Source organism: Arachis hypogaea, chromosome 17 (assembly GCF_003086295.3).
Source record: "Arachis hypogaea cultivar Tifrunner chromosome 17, arahy.Tifrunner.gnm2.J5K5, whole genome shotgun sequence".
In the NCBI taxonomy this organism is placed as follows: Eukaryota; Viridiplantae; Streptophyta; class Magnoliopsida; order Fabales; family Fabaceae; genus Arachis; species Arachis hypogaea.
In genome coordinates this window covers 122,529,867-122,549,629 of record NC_092052.1, presented here as the reverse complement: position 1 = coordinate 122,549,629, position 19,763 = coordinate 122,529,867, and the positions used below count along the sequence as shown (strand labels likewise).

Here is a 19,763-nt window from a genome sequence, read left to right as displayed (position 1 = left end):
CTAACATATTATCTAGATAAATATAGTGTTATTAAAAAACCCACTCTTACTGTTTTAAATGGCCACAAATTAAAATTATTTTTACTATTTATCATATCTAACCATAATTATGTTAAAATTATTATGGTACAATATAAATTAATTACATGCTACAAAAAAAAACTAAAAGAAAATTATTAGTAATAATTTCAAAGGTAATATTATTATTTAAGTTGTTGACTTGATTTAAGTTAATTGTATGAAATTAGTGGTAAAATATCAAAAAATTAGAGTAAGAACAAATAAATATGCATTGGCATCAAATAAGATGTGAGTAAAATAAGAACAAAAAATTGATTATAAGAAGAAACAAATACATATTAGTGACATAAAAAATGATAAATATCAATTTTATAGGATTAAAAAGATAAAGTTTACTATTTACTCTTTTTAATTATTTTTTAAATTTTAAATTATGATATTCAATTTATTTCTCTTTTGTTTATCCTCTCTATAATTTTGTTTCTACCATAGCTTATACAATAGAAAATTATGTTGCCCAACCAAAACAAATTTTATTTTTCGGCTATCTTTTCTTTCTTTTATTCCAAATAATGACTGCCACTAAAGTCTATATACTTACAAAAAATAATACAATCTAAAAAAATATCCCTCCTATTTTAGCCCACCTGATAGGCCCACTACCTAGATCCCCACACTACAAGAAAATAAGCTTTCTGCCACGCTTTAAAAGCGTGCCGAAAAGTGCAAAAAAGCATGCCGATGGCTTTTCACCACGCTTTTTGATCTATCGGCACGCTTTTGAAAGGGTCACATCCGCCAGCATGCCGGTTGCTCTATCGCCACACTTTTGTGGATCTATCGGCACGCTTTTTTTGTTGGCACACTTTCATCTCTTGCCACGCTTAAAAAGCGTACCGAAAAGTGTACATATCTCCACGCTTTTAAAGCGTCCCAGAATGTTTGCTTTGGGTACTCTTTAAAAACGTACCGATAAGGGAAGATATGGCTACACCTTTTAAACGTGCCAATAGGGTAAACATATGACTATGCTCCAAAAGCGTGGCTATTTATAAATACGAAAAGATACGGCTACGCCTAGAAAACGTGCCAATAGATGAGGATATGGGTATGCTTGTAAAGCGTGCCAGTTGCCAAGTTATGGCCACGCTTATTAAGCATGCTTCTTGAGCCCAAAATTAAGATATAGCCACCCTTTTTAAGCGTGCCCATAAGTTTGGTCAGAATTTTTTTCATTAATCTTCCTAATATTTCGTGCAAAATTCATATATAAAATCATAGACCAAAATAAAATTATATATATTGAACTAATCCAACAAATATAAACTTCCCTATAAAAAAAGATATACATATAAAACTTGTCACCACAAAAGTAGGCTTTGATGACAAAGTACCAAAAAGTAAAGTCATAATAAGTAAATAAGAATTGCAATTCCAACAAGTGTCACATATCTACTTCTTTTATATACATAGTTACAAAATATCAAATTTCATGAGTAGTGTGATCATCCATTATGAGCTCCATTGTTTTTATCACTGCCCTGCAGAATTTTAAATAATCTTGTGTTAGTGCATGTTATAAAGGCGACTTCAATTAAGTCCAACAAATCCAATCCAAATCCAAATTGATTAAACATGAAAATGGCAAGGCAACTTTAATTAGGTCCCGCAATATTGCATATTTAGCTATTAGAACAAAAAACACATATCAAACACAAAAGAAATAGTCCCTATACAAGGTCACAACCATATATGCTCCCTTAGGCACTTTTTTATCTAGCACCATTGATAACATACCTATATCCTAATTCAACAGATACTTTATTTGAATAGAAACCAAGAAAAATAGAAGGTCGGCTCCTGCAATAAATTGAATTGAACACATATACTTATTTTATTCTATTTATCTACGAAAATTGAAAGAAACTCATGTGAAGCAGCAAATTAAGCAATCAACAGTACATATTCAGCTTAAAAGTAGAAATAAGGCAGGAAACTTGCCAAGGCCAACAAAAAGATGAGAAGATAAAGTATAGAAAATCACATCAACAAATAGATGAGAAGATAAAGTATAAAAACTTGCCAAGGCCATCAATGAGTAACATCCATATTAGCATATTGTTAGCCATGCATGTCATCCTCTTAAAAAAATGAAGACTGTAGAACTAGAGCATATGTCGCTCTAAAGATCAGGCTGAAGCTCGAGTAAATATTGGTGTTAGTTTCTTAAGTCCAGGAAAGTGAAATTGTAATATATAGTAATTGCCCAGCCACAAGACAATATATGAAGAATCTTCAAAATCAAAGTTGGTGGCTTCAACATCACTTTTTTCTATTTCCAATTTCTAATGATCAGATCAAACAATTAACACAAGCTTCAACTAGACAAAAAGCGGTGATCTTCCTTCAATATACATACATTATCACATGATCAAGTGTTGTTGTAGCTATTCAAATCAGCTACCTTTAACAGCCTGGTGCAGGACACAACATTTTTGTAATCATCCACTCATAGCTAAACATAAAATATAGTAACTAGGGAGTAATTAGCTATTTGGTAAACCTCCCTTAGTTACTTTTGGCCATGTCAATGATAACGATTGGGTAGTTTTACTTTTAGTAATGGTGGTTTAAGGGTCAGTGAAGTGCATAAAAAATTATAGTTAAGCAATCAACAGTACATATTCAGCCAACAGTACACTACAAGAAAATTCAATAACCAATAATACGAGGTTAGACATAAATCAACAGTACATTTCAGCCAGCAATATAAATTCAACATGAAAAACAAAATTCTATAATCTAAATCATGGGAATGACAATAATACGAGGTTAGGACATTTACTTACATCATTGGTTGGTGGAATGTGAGTTGCTTCGGAGGAGTGGGGAGTATTTCTTGATCTGCTACTTGAGGCATCCAAAGGAGAATTTTGGGCTGCTTGCACTAAGGCTGCTACCTCTTCATCACTCATTCCAGAATTGAGTTGGTGCAACATCACCTTTAATAGACCACAAACACCATCCATCTTCTTTTCTAACGATAAGACCTTATCATTGTATTCAACCTTCACTTGGCGAATCTCCTCATCTTTTCTAAGAGAGCTTCTTGTAACTGAACTCCCATAACAACGAACTTGACCTGGTTGGTCCTTTCCTAGCACTGCTACAAATGCATCCTCATGATTTTCCCCTGCTTCTATGCGGCTTTGAAGTTCATTCTACTAAAAGTAACAAAAAAAAAATACGAAGTCACATTAACTTAATATAAATACAAATCTATCTAGCATTTATATTGTAGAAATCCAAATACAAATACAAAACAAACTCACAATTGTTGTTTGTGTTTTAGCATCAATTTCTTTTCCATTTTTACTTTTGCGAGTTGCTGTGAAAACTTCAGCCCTTGATGGCTCTTCATTGTTCTCTTTAGAGTCACGCTAGAGTATGAAGAGAAAAATTTACATGAAGCATACTAACTAGACAATATAACATGGATATAAAGGAGAAATCACAAAAAAATAAGTTATGTTACTAGCTGCTTGCGCACTATTGCAAAATTTGTGGATTCCATTCGGTGAGGACATATTTGCTTTGACCTATTTTCAGTATTCTTAACAGACATAGCCTAAATATAAACATGAAAAAGAGATATTATTCTTAACGGACACATTTTCTTTCTCTTTGAAAATCACATCACCTTTTTTGAAATACCAAGTTTAATCACAAAAAAATCAAGGATAGCTAGAAGAAATAGAAGACATAACATTACCTTGATAGCGGGAAGACTCCAATACCGAATTAGCTTGCAAAATTGAAATTCAGGAATCTCTAATGGTCGGTTCTTTATCATTTCTTTCTTTGTGTTGTACTTTAAGAAATGTTCTTTTTTTAATTTCACCCTTGTATTTTTTTCATGCACGACAAAATTTCCGCATGACCCACAGCTTTGAACTTATTGGAAGAATGAACTTTTGCTATGCAACACTATTAGAATGCCAAAGGTTAGCACACACAACATAACAAATAAATAAATAAAAAAACTATCCATAAAGGCATATTTACATACGTTGGCATACTCCCATATGTTCTTCTTGATATTATCAGGCACACCATGTCAACTAATGTATAGCAAAGTCACAAAACAAGGATTTCTAACTGTTGAACCCAAAAATTGGCCTAGGTTAGCTACGACCTCCTTGGTTGGACCAATAGGCTGTCCTTGTAAAAACTCCACCTCCCGTCGATCATTAAAATCAGTGGCATGAAGTTTTTTGCATAAGGTCTTGCCACGAGTTTTCTTTTTAGTGCCTAAGTTCAATTAGAATAACAGAATTTTAACTCTACCTAATTGAAAAGTAATATAAGCTATAATTAGACAATAAGGGAGATAAGAAAAAGTACCTTCATTACTAGCTTGTCCTCCACCATCCTCAATATTTGCAGCATCTTGCTCATCTTCCTCATTTTCCTCATCTTCCTCGTCTTCGAAATTAATCCCATGCACTTTAAAATACATGTCAATACTCATTCCTTTTTTGTTTGATTCTATGCTCAGCTCACTTGTATCTTCTCCCTCCTCATTAGAACTTGCATCATCTTGATCTATTGTATCATCTTCAACAGTTTTTTTTATTCCCAGTTTTTTAGTTCTTTTCAACTTGAAACATTGTCTCATTCCCACTTTGGGAGTTTTTTTTAGCAGCCTTTGAATTATTCCCATTATGCTCACATTCTTGAAAAAGTGAGTTTGGTTGGACCTTCTTTTTCTTCTTCGAAGCCCTAGTTTGCTCTTCAAATGCATCTTCCACTATTGTGAAGGGTTGTTTTCTTGTTGGATCTTTTGGGTCTTGAGCTTGCAACCTAGCTTTCTTATTGTCAGCCATGATCTTCTCTCTCTTAATATTATATTGTTGTAGCAATTCAGCACTTGACTTAACTTGCATAACCTCAAAAGAATTAATTTTTTCATACTTTTCTGTTTCGTGTTCTTTTGACCTAAGGTAATTATTCTTTTTCTTTTAGTGATCTCTCCTTTCTCCATTCTGCATGCATAAGAAATAAGAAGAAAAAATGTAATTCTATTAATTAAATAAACATAATCAGCACAAGCAAGTAACTAAATAAGCAAAATAACCAACAAAAGTAATTCATTTAAAATACTACCAAAAAAATGCAAAGATAAACACATGTCAAGATGAATCGAAATCAACATCTTCCATGTACTCATCATATTCACTTTCCTTGACTTTCTCACAACGTTGCTTAGCAAACATGTTTGGAGCCATATCTATGATAGTAGCTCGTAGATCATTCCTCACTAGATCAAATTCGCCATTATCATTTGGAAGACTTGGAATCATTTCAGGTTCACATGGCTCCCTTGCATATATTGTGGGGGAATCAGACTTAAGTTCGTCACTTATTTTAAATAAATCTCTCGAAATTGTTTTCATAACATAGTGTTTGTCACTCACGTATGGGTCTTGCACATAAAAGCATTGATTTAGTTGAGATGCTAACACAAATGGTTCTTCTTGGTAGCATTTTTTATTGAAATACACATATGAGAGACCAAAGTGGTCTTTTGCAAATGTATAACACTCACACTTAAATAGGACTACTTTAAATTGGCCATAATAATCTAACTCAAATATATCAGCTATTCTACCATAGTAGGTTACTTTTGCTTCAATTGGGTTCTTATCTTTCACACTAGCAAAACTAGGAGTCAATGCTTCTAATATGACACCACTATTTTGGGTTTTACGTCTTGCATCACGGTGCCTTGTATGGAACCTATACCCGTTGATAACAAAACCTACAAATCTTTTTGCAACTCTATTTGGACCTCTAGCCAACCCTTTTGCCCAACCAGGCATATCTTTTTTCATGGCACGAACTTTAAACCATTTTGAGAATTGTTGACTATGGTCTTTGGCTTTCTCCCACTTCGTTCTGCATGGATTGTTATCATTAACTTGACTCTCATGCTCTCTGAAGATATCAAATATTCTTATTTGTTAGTAAGGTACGATGTTGTAATTGCAAACTAACATATGATAATAAAGTAAACAAAATACCTCATGTAGAGTTCGATCTTATCACAGTTGTTCAGGATGTATGCATGCCCTTGTGTTTCTGATTTTTCATCTAAGATGAACACGTTTCCCATTTTTCCACCCAAGGAACATCCTTTGTTTGGAAACAAACTGGGAGTTCGCATCTCATCTTAAACACACTCATCATTGTTTCGAGGGATTCTATTGAATCTTATCTGAACATTCTCATGCAAATATCTTGAGCAAAAGTTATACACTCATTAGCCAAATATCCTTTAGCAATGGACCCCTCTGGACGACTTCTGTTACGAACATACAATTTTAGTGTGCACATATACCGTTCAACAGGGTACATCCAACGATATTGAACTGGACCACCTAACCTCACTTCATTTGCCTCATGAATAGGCAAGTGCACCATTATGTCAAAAAAGCTTGGAGGAAAAATCCTCTCGAGTTGGCATAATGTCTCAGCAATCTCTGCTTCTAAGTTTGCCACCTCAGCTAGGCTAATTACCTTCTGACATATCCGGTGAAAAAATGAGCATAATCGAACTAGAGTGATGGCAACATGGTCAGAAAGTATGATCTTGATTGGTACTTGCAACAAGTAATGTAACATGAAATGAGCATCATAGGTCTTGTAACCGGAAATCTTCTTTTCTGTTTGTTGCACACATCGAGAGATGTTGGAAGCACTTCCGTCTGGTAATTTTTCCCCTTTCATCACACTACAAAAGATTGTTTTCTCTGTTGGAGTCATTGAGAAGCATGCCTTTGCTAACTTAGTTTTTTTTTTCCATCCTTCGTATCTTTCGGCTGAAAGTTTTTTCTGATACCCATGTCTTTAAGGTCAAAACGAGTAGCTGCATGATCTTTTGCTTTCCGGGAATATCCAATAGAGTTCCTATTATGCTATCAACTATGTTCTTCTCTATGTGCATGACATCAAGGTTATGTCTAAACATGTTGTACTTCCAATATGGTAATTCGAAAAATATTGACCGTTTTTTCCAGTTTGATAGCCCATTCTTTGATCTCTTTTGCTTCTTCCCGAAAGAGTTATCTATCTCTTGCAATATGTCAAATACAACTATTCCCTCTAACAACTGGGGTGGAGACCTAAGTTCAATTTTTCCATTGAAAGATCTTTTGTTATTCCTCCACGGGTGATTCATGGGTAAAAATCTTCGATGATCCATATAAAAAATCTTGTGACTATATTTCAAATAGATAGAAGAAGTCTCATCATTACAACATGGACAAGCCAATTTTCCCTTTGTACTCCAGCCAGATAACATAGCATATGCAGGAAAGTCATTAATTGTCCATAAAAGACATGCTCTCATGTTGAATGTTTTGTTTTTTGAAGAGTCATATGTTCCTACACCTGACTCCCACAATTCTTTTAATTCTTTAATAACCGGTTGAAGAAAGAGATCAATGTCATTTCCTGGTGATTGTAGTCCAGGAATGAGTAAAGAGAGCATAAAATAATCAGGCTTCATGCTCATCCAAGGGGGTAGATTGTACACCATCAGAACAACAGGCTATATACTATGTGTACTGCTCAAAGTTCGAAATGGATTGAACACGTCGCTTGCTAAGCCTAGTCTCACATTATGAGGCTCCTTCGCAAAATCTTCATGTTGACTGTCAAATGCTTTCTATGATTCACCATCAGCAGGATGCCTTAATGAGCCATCTTTAACACGCTCATTATGATGCCAAGACATAGCTTTAACCGTCCTTGTGCACATGAAAAGTATTTGAAGCTAGGAATCAAAGGGAAATGCCTTAGAGTTTTCACAGTAACTTTACGAGACTTTCTTGATGAGGTTACATCATCCTCTTCCACAACAGGATGCTCAACATAACGGGATGATCCACAGACATGGCACGATACATCATTCTCATGCCCGTTTCGATACAACATGCAGTCATTAGGATATGCATCGATTTTTTGGTAGTCAAGACCCAAATTCTTTATCATATTCTTGGTTTTATCAAAAGAAGTAGGGATATTCAAATATGGCATTCCTTCTTTTAATAATTCCAAAAGAGAAGTGAACGACGCGTTACTCCAACCATGCAAGCATTTTAACAGGTAAAGACGGATAGTAAAAGATAATCTTGTGAATCCTTTACACCTGGGGTATAGTTCTTGGCTTGTCTCGTCCACCAATTTATAAAATTCATTTGCACATTCGTTGGGCCCTGTATTTTGTCTATCAAATTGTGTAGTATCTCTGAATCTATCACGTAACAGCTCATCAATGTTATCATTACAGTTATATTCACCGTCTGTCTTACTGTCAATATCCATAGCAGCAAGTGATTCTCCATGATTAAACCACCGCCTATAACCTTCTACAAATCTGTGGCATATTAAATGGTTATACATGTCATCTCTCTTTAACCAAAGTCTATTAGAACACTTTTTACATGGGCATTGAATTTCTTCCGCTTGAGGAATTCCTGCTGATGAAAAAGCAAAATGTAAAAATCTTTCTACACCGAGTTGATATTCTTTCAAATGATGGGGCGTATCCATCCAATCCTTGGAGACATCCATTGAAAATCTATGTATTTCAAATAGATAGCTAAGTTCCTATTCTAAAGTCCTTAATTAATGTTAGTCTCACTAACTGCAAATCTAGCTTCCTATGTAACTAATAAGAGACAATATTTTTCCAACCTCCAAAATACTTTGAAGATAACTAACAAAAAATATATAAAAAAATTGAGTTTTAGCAATTCTTAAAGAAAGCCTTGTAGTGATTGCCTCAGAAAAGCACTTAAGTAGTATACATAACATGAATAACAAATTAATGGATGATGTTTTGAAGTTTAGCAAATTGATAACAAAAATTGTTAATGATAAAAGCAATTGAAGGATCCAACCAACAATGAGTTAATGATAACTAAGGAGTGTAGTTTATATGAGGTTAGGACATAGAGAACCACGATCACATGACCTCCAATTATAGAGGTTCTATTACAAAACAAATAAGTTATTATAACTTAACATTCATTAGCGTAGTTGCCTCTACAGATGCTATCGGAATTTTTCAAATTAAACTAAAATAAGGATAGTCAACTAGCACTGCAGAAACTAAATCTGTACCCTAGCAGCAACAGTAGTACCACAGGAGAAGCAAACCAAGATAGGTGGCATCGGCAACAGTAGCAAAAAGACAACTATTAAAAGCCTGTAATAAAAAAAATAGACTTAAACCAATACTAATAAGATTTAGTAGCAACCAAGCAAACACAAGATTCAGTTCAAGCAAACAAATACAGAGTATCTATAATGATTATTTGTAGCGAGACAAGGAGGAATAAAAAAAAGTTATTAAAAATTTTTAAATAATTCAAAATAAACCGCTAAGACGATACATTATTGTTGTTATGCACACATTTAAAATTCAATTAAATTAAACCACAATTTTTCACTGACAAGTGGGGTTGAGTATAGTAGATCTATAATTTAAGTTTAATTCTTGAATTCTCAACTAATTTCAAAACATTGAATAATGACTTAATTACCTTTTTGTGTATAATAAAATAAATTTGTGAAGTCTTGATTATTATTTAATGAGTATGGGTTATTTTTAGAATTTTTTTTATATAAAATGTTAGATGTTTCAGTTTTTATTAGTTTAAATTTCTAGTTAATTTATATGTGTAGTGTGTTTAGTTTTTAATAATAAAACTGAATTATTATTAATTATTAATATATATACCGTTAATTTTTTTTATTTTAATTATTTATTGAAAAACAAAATTATTGTTACCAAATTTTAGCTATGTTTACTAATTTTAGGCTTTTTGGCAATATATATTGGGAAATAATGGAAACAGATTTAGGTCGGATAATTATTAATACTTAGGATATGTGTGTTTAATAAATAGATTAAGAGTTATTAAAATTAATGTTTTCAGTAAAAAATAAAAAAGAAAAATATAAGTAATTGTTCGTATATTTTTTTATTGTAGAGTTAAAAACAAAGATGAAAAAAGCGTGACATCACACGTGATGATGAGTATATATCAGAATATCTTTAACATTCTGTATATGTAAGTAATTTTGTGTTTACTATTGTGCTTAATAATTAATAATTCAATTAGTAATTATAAATTATTTAGATTTTTAGTAATTATTAATTATATTTGTTACTAAACTGAGTATTAATTTAGTAATAGTAATTATTGACTAGTTCTAGTTATTGACCGTTAGTTATTACTTTTGTTTTCAAAGTTCAAGAAATTTACACACGAGACACTTACACCAAATAGACTCATATGATGCTAGAGTGGAAGAACAACTAAGAGAGAGTGGGTTCTATCATATATCTCAGATTGGAAGGATCATCTCTCATGGTCCAACTATAGATGAACTAGTTGAAAGGTGGCGGGCTGAGACGTACACGTTTCATCTTCCACACGGAGAGTGCACGATTATCTTGGAGGACGTCGCCATGATTTTTGGACTCCAAACTCACGGCTTGCCAGTTACTGAAACAACTGACCACAATACAAGTGGATTAGAGAACGAGTGCATGATCTAATTTAGTAGTGCTCTTGGCCCGAACGACCATAGAGGAAGCGGAATCAAGCTAGCATGGTTCCGCACCCTAAAGCGGCGCCAACATTTGACTGACCCAATAAGCAGGAAAATTTATGTAAAATGTCACATAATGTGTCTATTTGGAATGACGTTATTTAGTGACAAGTTTAGAATCACTATGCACTAGAAGTATTTGTTGCAGCTTCTGAATGCTTTAATACAAGGATAGAAAACCCAAAATACTCACATCAAAATCCTTATATCCTCATCCAACTCATCTCCTCGGTAAGCATATGCAGTTTCGTACTCAACAATTGCTGATGGTTCTTTTGCAACCATTGCTTTAAACAATGTCGGCAAAGCTTCATAAGAAGCTTCCCACCCATCAAATATTTTCTCAATTGCTTTTTGCTTGGTCAACCATGCTTTACGATAACTTATCGTATAGTTGAACTTCAACTGCATTTCAGCAATTACAGACTTCACCTTTAGGGATGGGTCGGCTTCAACTAATGGTTTTATCGCTTCTGCAATTGTACCAGAGTCCAGTTTGGCATGATTGATGAAAAGAAAAGTTGTGTTGGTGTAGAATTTTTCAATGAAAATCTTGTTGCAAGTATAGTTTCTAAACCAACAAACAATCATCAATCAAAATTTAGTTTGTCACAAGTACAAACCCCAATAAAAATAACCGAAGTATTTAAACCTCGAGTCGTCTCTCAAAGAATTGCAAGGAAGTGTTCTTATTATTGGTTATGGATTGTATATTTTTGGGGTTTTGAATAAAGGACAAGAAACATAAATGACAAGAAAGTAAATGAAACTCAAATGATAAAAAGGTCTTGGCAAGGGTTGATGGTTAAGGATCTTTATCCTTGTTACTAACCACAACATGATAATTGCAAGGATCAATCCCATTAAGTCATCCTCTAACAAGTAAAGGAAGGTCAAATGAGCTACATTAATCCTAATCCATAAGTTCTAGCCACCTCACTAATTAACTTAGTTGAAGCTAGAGTCAATGGACACCAATCATCAATCACTTGGACATTAGCAACTCAAGTTCACATAAGTTACCATCCCAAGCCAAGAATAGAAAATCTACTCTAACATCCTTCCAAATATTTTGTCAAACACTTGGAAGACGCAAAAGGAAAGCAAGATAAAATGACAAGAAATGTAAATCTATAACTACCAATTGCAAGAAAATTAACAACAATAATTGAAATCAATAATAAAAGAAATCAAACATAAATTGCATTAAAGGAAAAAAATAGAAGAAACAAGAGTGCATCAACAACAAAGTAAACAAATACAAATAGTAAAATACTAAACTAGGAAAGCAAAGGTAAAGGAACAAGAAATTAGAAAGGAAAAGTAAATCAAAGCATGAATTAAACCTAGATCTAAAGAAATCCTAAACTATATCTAACCTAATTCTAGAGAGAAGAGAGAGCTTCTCTCTCTAGAAACTAACTAAAGCATGATGAAAACTCCAATCATTGCTCCCCCCTTGACCCATCTTGAATTTTGCATGAAATAGTCTCTGGAATCAGTTAGATTTGGGTCTAGAAAGCTCAGAAATCGCCCCTAGCATTTTCACTTTAATGAGGTCACGTGCGAGCTGCGACGCGTACACATGGGTCACGCATATGCGTCGTCTGGCATTTTTCTTCTCACGCATACGCGTCATGTCACGCGTACGCATCGCCATGCGACTTCATATTCACGCATGCGCGTCTGTCACGCGTGCGCGTCGATGTATGCACTCCAAATCCTTAATTTTTCATGAATTCTCCACTTTGCATGCTTTTCTCTTCACTCATTTGATCCATTCCTAGCCTTTTCAACCTGAATTCACTAACAAATATATCAAGGCATCTAGTGGAATCAAAGGTGAATTAAAATTAGCAAATTAAAAGCCTAAAAAGCATGTTTTTACTCTTAAACACAAATTAGGAGAAAGTCATGAAACCATGCCATTTCATTGAATAAATGTGAGAAAAGTTGATAAAATCTCCTAAATTAAGCACAAGATAAACCACAAAATTGGGGTTTATCAATGATCTTGAGAGATGGTAGATCTGATGCATGTGTGACTACCGTTATACCTCCTTATCACCTAACAATACTATCTTTTTGAAACTAACTTTGATAATTTAATCATAACTTGTTCCCTATAATCGATGCTCCTCTGAATGGTATACTCTTTAACTGCTGCAATCATAGCCTCTTTAGAGTTAAATTCCAATCCGACAACGAATTTACCGTCTGCGACAACAGCAGAAACTGCACGAATAATAATAATAATAATAATAATAATAATAATAATAATAATAATAATAATAATAATAATAATAATAATAATAACCACCGTTGGATAACAAGACTAATAATAATATATAATAATTAAGAATAATAATAATAATAATAATGTAACAATACTAATAATAATTCAAATAATCCTAATAACACATATAATAATAATAATAATAATAATAATAATAATAATAATAATAATAATAATAATAATAATAATAACAACAACAACAACAACGTAACAATACAATACTAATAATAATTCAAATAATCCTAATAATAATAATAATAATAATAATAATAATAATAGTATTAACATATTCAAAAAATTCAGGTACTTACATGATATCAAGATTCAAAATATGCATAAACGATAACTCTCCAAATAGATGTTGATGTACTAGTGCGTTAGCAACATCCGCCACATCTCCCTCAATTGATATATCATCTTCCTCCACATTTTCAGTTGGACCAACAACTTGATAATTACTTTCAAACTCTTTATCATTTTCGGTATTATAACCCATCCAGTCTATATTGGGTTCTGAAAAATTGACGCCTTCGATTTCTTCGAACTCAACGTATAACTCGATAAGTGAGACTCGTGCTCTAGTTTGATGGTAGGCCAAAAATATTTCTTGTATACCAACTTCATCAGCCACATGCATTATTTGAAATTGAACGAAACTACCAAATACTAACACAGACTGCCTGTACAAAATATTTGTCACTCTCTTCAGGCCTTGATGATCTACACTCTGACAAAGTATACTCTTAAGTCATTCATATTTTATTGAAAGAGGAACAACAATAACACATGGATTTTCACACAAAAAACTCACACCCTCGTGTGTTTCATGCAAAATCTGACCATTGAAATATATTCTTAAACTAACATAACTCTCTATTTTATACACTTACTATATTTACCTACAACTTATTTCATTCAACAAATGAAGAACAACTTCAACGGTTAAAGAACTAAGAGTTCTGAACTCTCTCAAAATTTAAAGACAAAGAACTTTATGTTTCTCACTTTCTATTCTGCTCAAAGTGTTTCCAGCATAACACCAACATACCTTTTATAGCTAATTTTACACTTTTTTTATTCACACTAGTACTAAACGTCGACGACGTTTTCACTTTTTTTGCAAAACATCAACACCGTTTTGACTATTCTCAACGATAAAATTCGTTTCAACACAAAATGGCACCACTGTTTTCTATTTTTTAAATTAAAAAGTATTACTCTATCACAAAACAGCAGCGCCATTTTTCACTTCCATCTATTTTTTATTATTTATTTCTACACAAAACGGCAGCATTGTTTTTGTTTTGACCATTAAAAAATTTTAACCACATACAAAATGTCTCTACCATTCTGACAAAAAAATTTTTTCTTTTCCATAACAATGTCAAACTTACCTATACACAAATATTAAAGAAAATCACACATCTTTTTATAATATTTAAAAAACTCAACCAAATATATATATATATTATTTTTAATTAATATTAAACAAATTTGATAATTGAATTGGTTTGAATTATACGATTTCAAAATCAATATCTAAATTAACTAAGGTAAAATTTGATAAATCTGATCTGATTATACCCAATTATTTATTTTAAATCTATGATCAATATAATCGAATTATGTCGGTGTTAGATGAATAATCGAATTATTTATATCCGTAAACACCCATCTCACCCTTGTAACCACTCTAGACCAACCTTGGCCACTTCAATAGGGTTGGATGGCTCCGGATCAACTCTATCCACTCCAATCAAACTGGAACAAGTTGGATATGCACAAATAGTGATAGTTGCCGATCCTAGTTGTACTACCATAATTTTATTAGCAATAATGTCAGGGAACCAATAGGGGATCCAGCCAAAAACCTTCCAACTCCTCTTGGACTGGGACCCCAAAGCCCATCTCACTTCAGCAACATCCAAAAATTCACCCAGGTAAACAAAATGCACCCTAACCAAACCCTCTCCTCCCCCTTTACCATTTCACCGCAACAGAATTTGAAAACCATCCACGGCTGCGTCAAAGTACCAGGATCATCGGGTAAACATCTCCTCCGCCTTCATTGGACGTCACGCCTCCGTCCACCCAGGTGCGAGGAACAAGGTGTTTCTCCTTCTCACTGAGGGTGCGCCGCTGCTGCTGCATGTCGGTGTTGGCAGTGTCGTTAAAGCCTCGCTGCTCTGCCCAGCCGAACGTAGTAGGAAGTCCCATGCTCCAGCCTCGAAACCTTCCTTCACATAACTAATTGGTAATTATTTAATAGTTGGTTTTGATTGATGTAGGGTTTGAGTACTGTGGATGATACTTGTTGGATGTTGCCTTTGATTTGGACATAATTAAGGAATTGTTAGATGTTGCTTCTGATTTCATCTGCAGATTTTTATAAAAGGATTTGGACATGGTGTTGTTATAGTGTTTCTTTTGATTTTTTGTGTTCCTTAAAGATGCTACAAGTTTGAAAGTGATGAGCAATTAACTGATGGGGTTGATATAAGAGTATCATGATACTGGAAATATGACATATGTAGTTCGAGTAATCGAGTGACTAGTAACACATAACTCGAACTTGAAAGCGTTCTGCAAATTTGCTGACTTTTTAAGCTAAGTAAAGTTTTCCTTAAAGTTAATGAGCCTTGTAGTTAATTAGTGAGGAAATTAATGGCTATAACATATTTTTTAGCAAACTTTAAGGAACACGTAGCTTTGTGAGGAAATTAATGGGGTTTTTGGCAATTAACTCTTACATGGGTAGCTTAGTTCAGGTTATGGTTTTGTACTTCTTAGCAAACTTTAGATTAAACTCTCTCATACAATTGGAAGAATTCAACAGCATTTGTAGCATCGACCACTTAGAATAATAAACATTAATATAAGAGACAGAAAGTGCAAAGGACCGTACACTTCTTACATTTTTTTTATGAATCAAAATGAAATAATAAGCATTGAGGTAAGTTTTACAAATTGAACATATTCGTAGGTTGAGATTAGTTTTTATCTGACTTCTTGAAAGGATTTTTTATTATGATAACTACTTTTCTATTTACCATATTCATGGCCATGTTTTGATTTATTAATCATTACCTTTCTCATTCTTTTTTTTAACCAAATCCAACTTACACTTTTAATGTTTTTGATGGGTGAATAGCAAATAACAGATGATACTTGGTTAGTATTGAATAAAGGATGTTGATTGATGTAGGGTTTGAGTAGCATTGATCCGACTTGTTGGATGTTGCTTCTGATTCGGGTAAAATTCAGGACTGGATAGATGTTGCTTCTGACTTGGGTTTTATATGATATTAATTGATTGGGGTTTTGTATAGCAGTAACAACACTGTATAATTGAGGACTTTTTTGATGTTGCATCTGATTTCGTATGTAGGGTTTCTTATAGGATTTGGGCCTGTTTCTTGTGAACATGCACCAAGATTGTGTTGCCAAAAATCCAATCAAGATGGGAAAAAAGGTACAATGATATTTACCGTTATCGACGTGTCATTCCACATGATCCTATTGGTGACTTACAGCTACTGTTGCCATTAACAGAAATTATTAGAGTCGCGATGCTCACCCAGCTATATTCCTGACATGATGAGCATGTTAAATAAAAATAACGCCATAGAGAAGCTTGCGAAGATTGATGAAATCGGATTCGGATTTTTGAGGCTTGTTCCGAATTGGTCTGTGAAGCAGGCCATTATAGTTCACCTGGCCGAGTCGTATGAGATTAAGCCAAGAATTTTTATACTCGACATTGGCAACATCTGCCTCAATGCCGAGTTAATCGGGCAGATTTTTGGCATTCCGTCCTGAGGTAAGTTTCACACTTCGAATTACTTAGTGTGCCATAGGCATATATTTTACCTTGGACTAACGCATCGACATGTTGTAGACGATCCATTCCCAACCTTAGATGACAAAAATCCGGCTCACATGGCCATAAAAAAGAGGTTCCATAGACGAACAACAACTGAACTCCGGGATTTGGTTTATAGCTGTCCTATGATAACGAAATCAGACAGGATGGAGTTTAGGAGATATTTCCTACCGGTGGTCCTATGACACTTGCTATCTTTCTGAAAGTTCACCCTCCGACTTTCAGGAGAACCTCAAATCCCACTGACGCAGATAATTAGATTCAAGCTATGGAACGGTTGTTGCAGGCCCAACAGGTCCCTGAGGAGCAATGGGTTGAATTTGGAACTTATCAACTGCAAGGTGAGGCTCAGTATTGGTGACAGGGGACACGATGTATCCTGCAGGCAGGTGACGCTGTGATACTCGGGAGATTGGTTATCCAAGAATCATGTTTTACTTGATTGTTCTGAAAAGTCAGTACAGTTTATGCCGGAAGGGTCAGAAGCACCAGTTGTGGTGAATAGTTACTATTTGAATTCTATGATAGTAATCTGTTCTGGAACTGAATGTCAGGGTATTATGTTATTAACTGCGGGAGTATCAGGTGATGATCAGAGTTTAGAGCAAATTCCGGTTGTATGTGAATTTCCAGATGTGTTTCCGGATGATATTAATGAATTCCCACCTAACCGAGAGGTTGAATTTGTAATTGAGTTGGTACCTGGATCCGGTCCAATTTCAATTACTCCTTATAGGATGTCGCCTTTAGAAATGGCTGAACTGAAAGCTCAGCTGGAAGATCTGTTGGGTAAGCATTTTATCCGACCAAGTGTTTCTCCGTGGGGAGCGCCAGTGTTACTGGTAAAGAAGAAGGATGGGAGTATGCGGCTGTGTGTCGATTATCGGCAATTGAATAAGATCACTGTGAAGAATAAATATCCGTTGCCTAGAATCGATGATCTAATGGATCAGCTACAGGGTGCCAGTGTGTTTTCTAAGATTGACCTGCGATCCGGATATCATCAGATAAGGGTTAGAGACGAGGATATTCTGAAAACTGCTTTCAGAACCCGTTATGGTCATTATGAGTATACAGTGATGTCTTTCGGGTTAACTAATGCCCCGGCAGTATTTATGGATTATATGAACAGGATTTTTCGACCGTATCTGGACAAGTTTGTTATTGTCTTCATTGATGACATTCTTGTTTATTCTAAGATTGAAGAGGAACATGCTGATCACTTGCGGATTGTGCTTCAAATTCTGAGAGATAAGAAGTTATATGCTAAGTTATCTAAATGTGAGTTCTGGAAGAGTGAAGTGAAGTTTCTCGGCCACGTGGTGAGTAAGCAGGGGATAGTTGTGGATCCTGCTAAGGTGGAAGCAGTGATGAATTGGGAGCGACCAACTTCAGTGACAGAGATCAGGAGTTTCTTAGGTTTGGCAGGGTATTATCGCAGATTCATTAAGGGATTTTCACAGCTCGCCTTACCTTTAACTAAGTTGACTAGGAAGGATACACCTTTTATCTGGACTCCGGAATGTGAAGAGAGTTTCCAGGCATTGAAGCACAGGTTGACTACTGCACCTGTATTGGTATTACCTGAACCAAGTGAATCGTTTGAAGTGTATTGTAATGCATCTCTGAAAGGGTTGGGGTGTGTTTTGATGCAGCACCAGAATGTTGTAGCATACGCCTCACGGCAGTTAAGGCCGCATGAGATGAACTACCCGACACATGATTTAGAACTTGCTGCTGTTGTGTTTGCTTTAAAGATTTGGAGGCACTACCTCTATGGTGTTAAGTTTCATGTTTTCTCAGACCATAAGAGTTTGAAGTATCTTTTTTAGCAGAAAGAGTTGAATATGCGTCAGAGGAGGTGGATGGAGCTTCTGAAAGATTATGATTTTGAATTGAATTATCATCCAGGAAAAGCGAACGTTGTGGCGGACGCTTTGAGTCGGAAGTCTTTATATGCAGCTTGGATGATGCTACGGGAGGAAGAGTTACTGAAGGCATTTCAAGGTTTGAATTTGGGAGTTAGAGAAGAATCTGGAATTTTGTGTTTGAGTCAGTTACAGATTTCAAGTGATTTTAAATCAGAACTTCTGAAGGCTCATCAAGATAGTGAAGCGTTATGTTAGGTATTACCAGCAGTTGAACAGGGAAAATAGTGGAGAGTGTCAGAAGGTCAGGATGGTTTATGGAGGTTCAAGAACCGGATTATTGTGCCTGATGTTGGAGACCTGCGACAAAGTATCTTGAAGGAAGCTCATAAGAGTGGATTCTCAATTCATCCAGGGAGTACTAAAATGTATCAGGATTTGAAAGCGATGTTCTGGTGGCCAGGTATGAAGAATGATGTGGCATTGCATGTATCTAAATGTTTAACATGTCAGAAGGTTAAGATTGAGCATCAGAGACCATCAGGGACCCTTCAGCCTTTAGAGATTCCACAATGGAAATGGGAGAGTATCGCAATGGATTTTGTGATAGGGTTTCCTAGAACCCGATCAGGTTATGACGCTATTTGGGTGGTTGTAGATCGATTGACGAAATCAGCTCACTTTCTTCCTATCCGAATAAGTTGCACAATGGAGGAATTGGCTCGAATGTATATCAAAGAGATTGTCAGGTTACATGGTGTGCCCTCTACTATTATATCTGATAGAGATCCCCGTTTTACATCAAGGTTCTGGGGAGCTTTTCAGCGTGCATTTGGGACTCAGTTAAGCTTGAGTACTGCGTATCACCCTCAGACAGATGGTCAGTCAGAAAGAACTATTCAGACCTTAGAAGATATGCTAAGGGCTTGTGTTTTGGACCAGCCTGCGAGCTGGGATCGGTATATGCCATTAATAGAATTTGCTTATAATAATAGCTATCATGCGAGCA

General features: G+C 34.8%; 1 protein-coding gene across 1 annotated transcript; it reads right to left on the bottom strand.

Annotated features, from left to right (window-relative positions):
* Positions 1-5,213: 5,213 nt before the first annotated feature.
* On the bottom strand, positions 5,214-7,261 carry LOC140180733 (uncharacterized). Its single transcript, XM_072222014.1, has 3 exons — positions 6,923-7,261; positions 6,422-6,603; positions 5,214-6,018 (listed from the first exon to the last, which is right to left on the bottom strand). The coding sequence occupies exons 1-3, from the start codon at positions 7,259-7,261 to the stop codon at positions 5,214-5,216; spliced, it is 1,326 nt and encodes a 441-aa protein (XP_072078115.1).
* Positions 7,262-19,763: the final 12,502 nt, after the last annotated feature.

Coding starts and splice junctions, on each gene's coding strand:
- LOC140180733 (XM_072222014.1), bottom strand. CDS start 7,261: ATGAATCACCCGTGGAGGAATAACAAAAGATCTTTCAATGGAAAAATT. Junction 6,604..6,922: donor TTTTGACCTTAAAGACATGG/GTATCAGAAAAA, acceptor CGGATATGTCAG/AAGGTAATTAGCCTAGCTGA. Junction 6,019..6,421: donor TGGATGTACCCTGTTGAACG/GTATATGTGCAC, acceptor TGATATCTTCAG/AGAGCATGAGAGTCAAGTTA.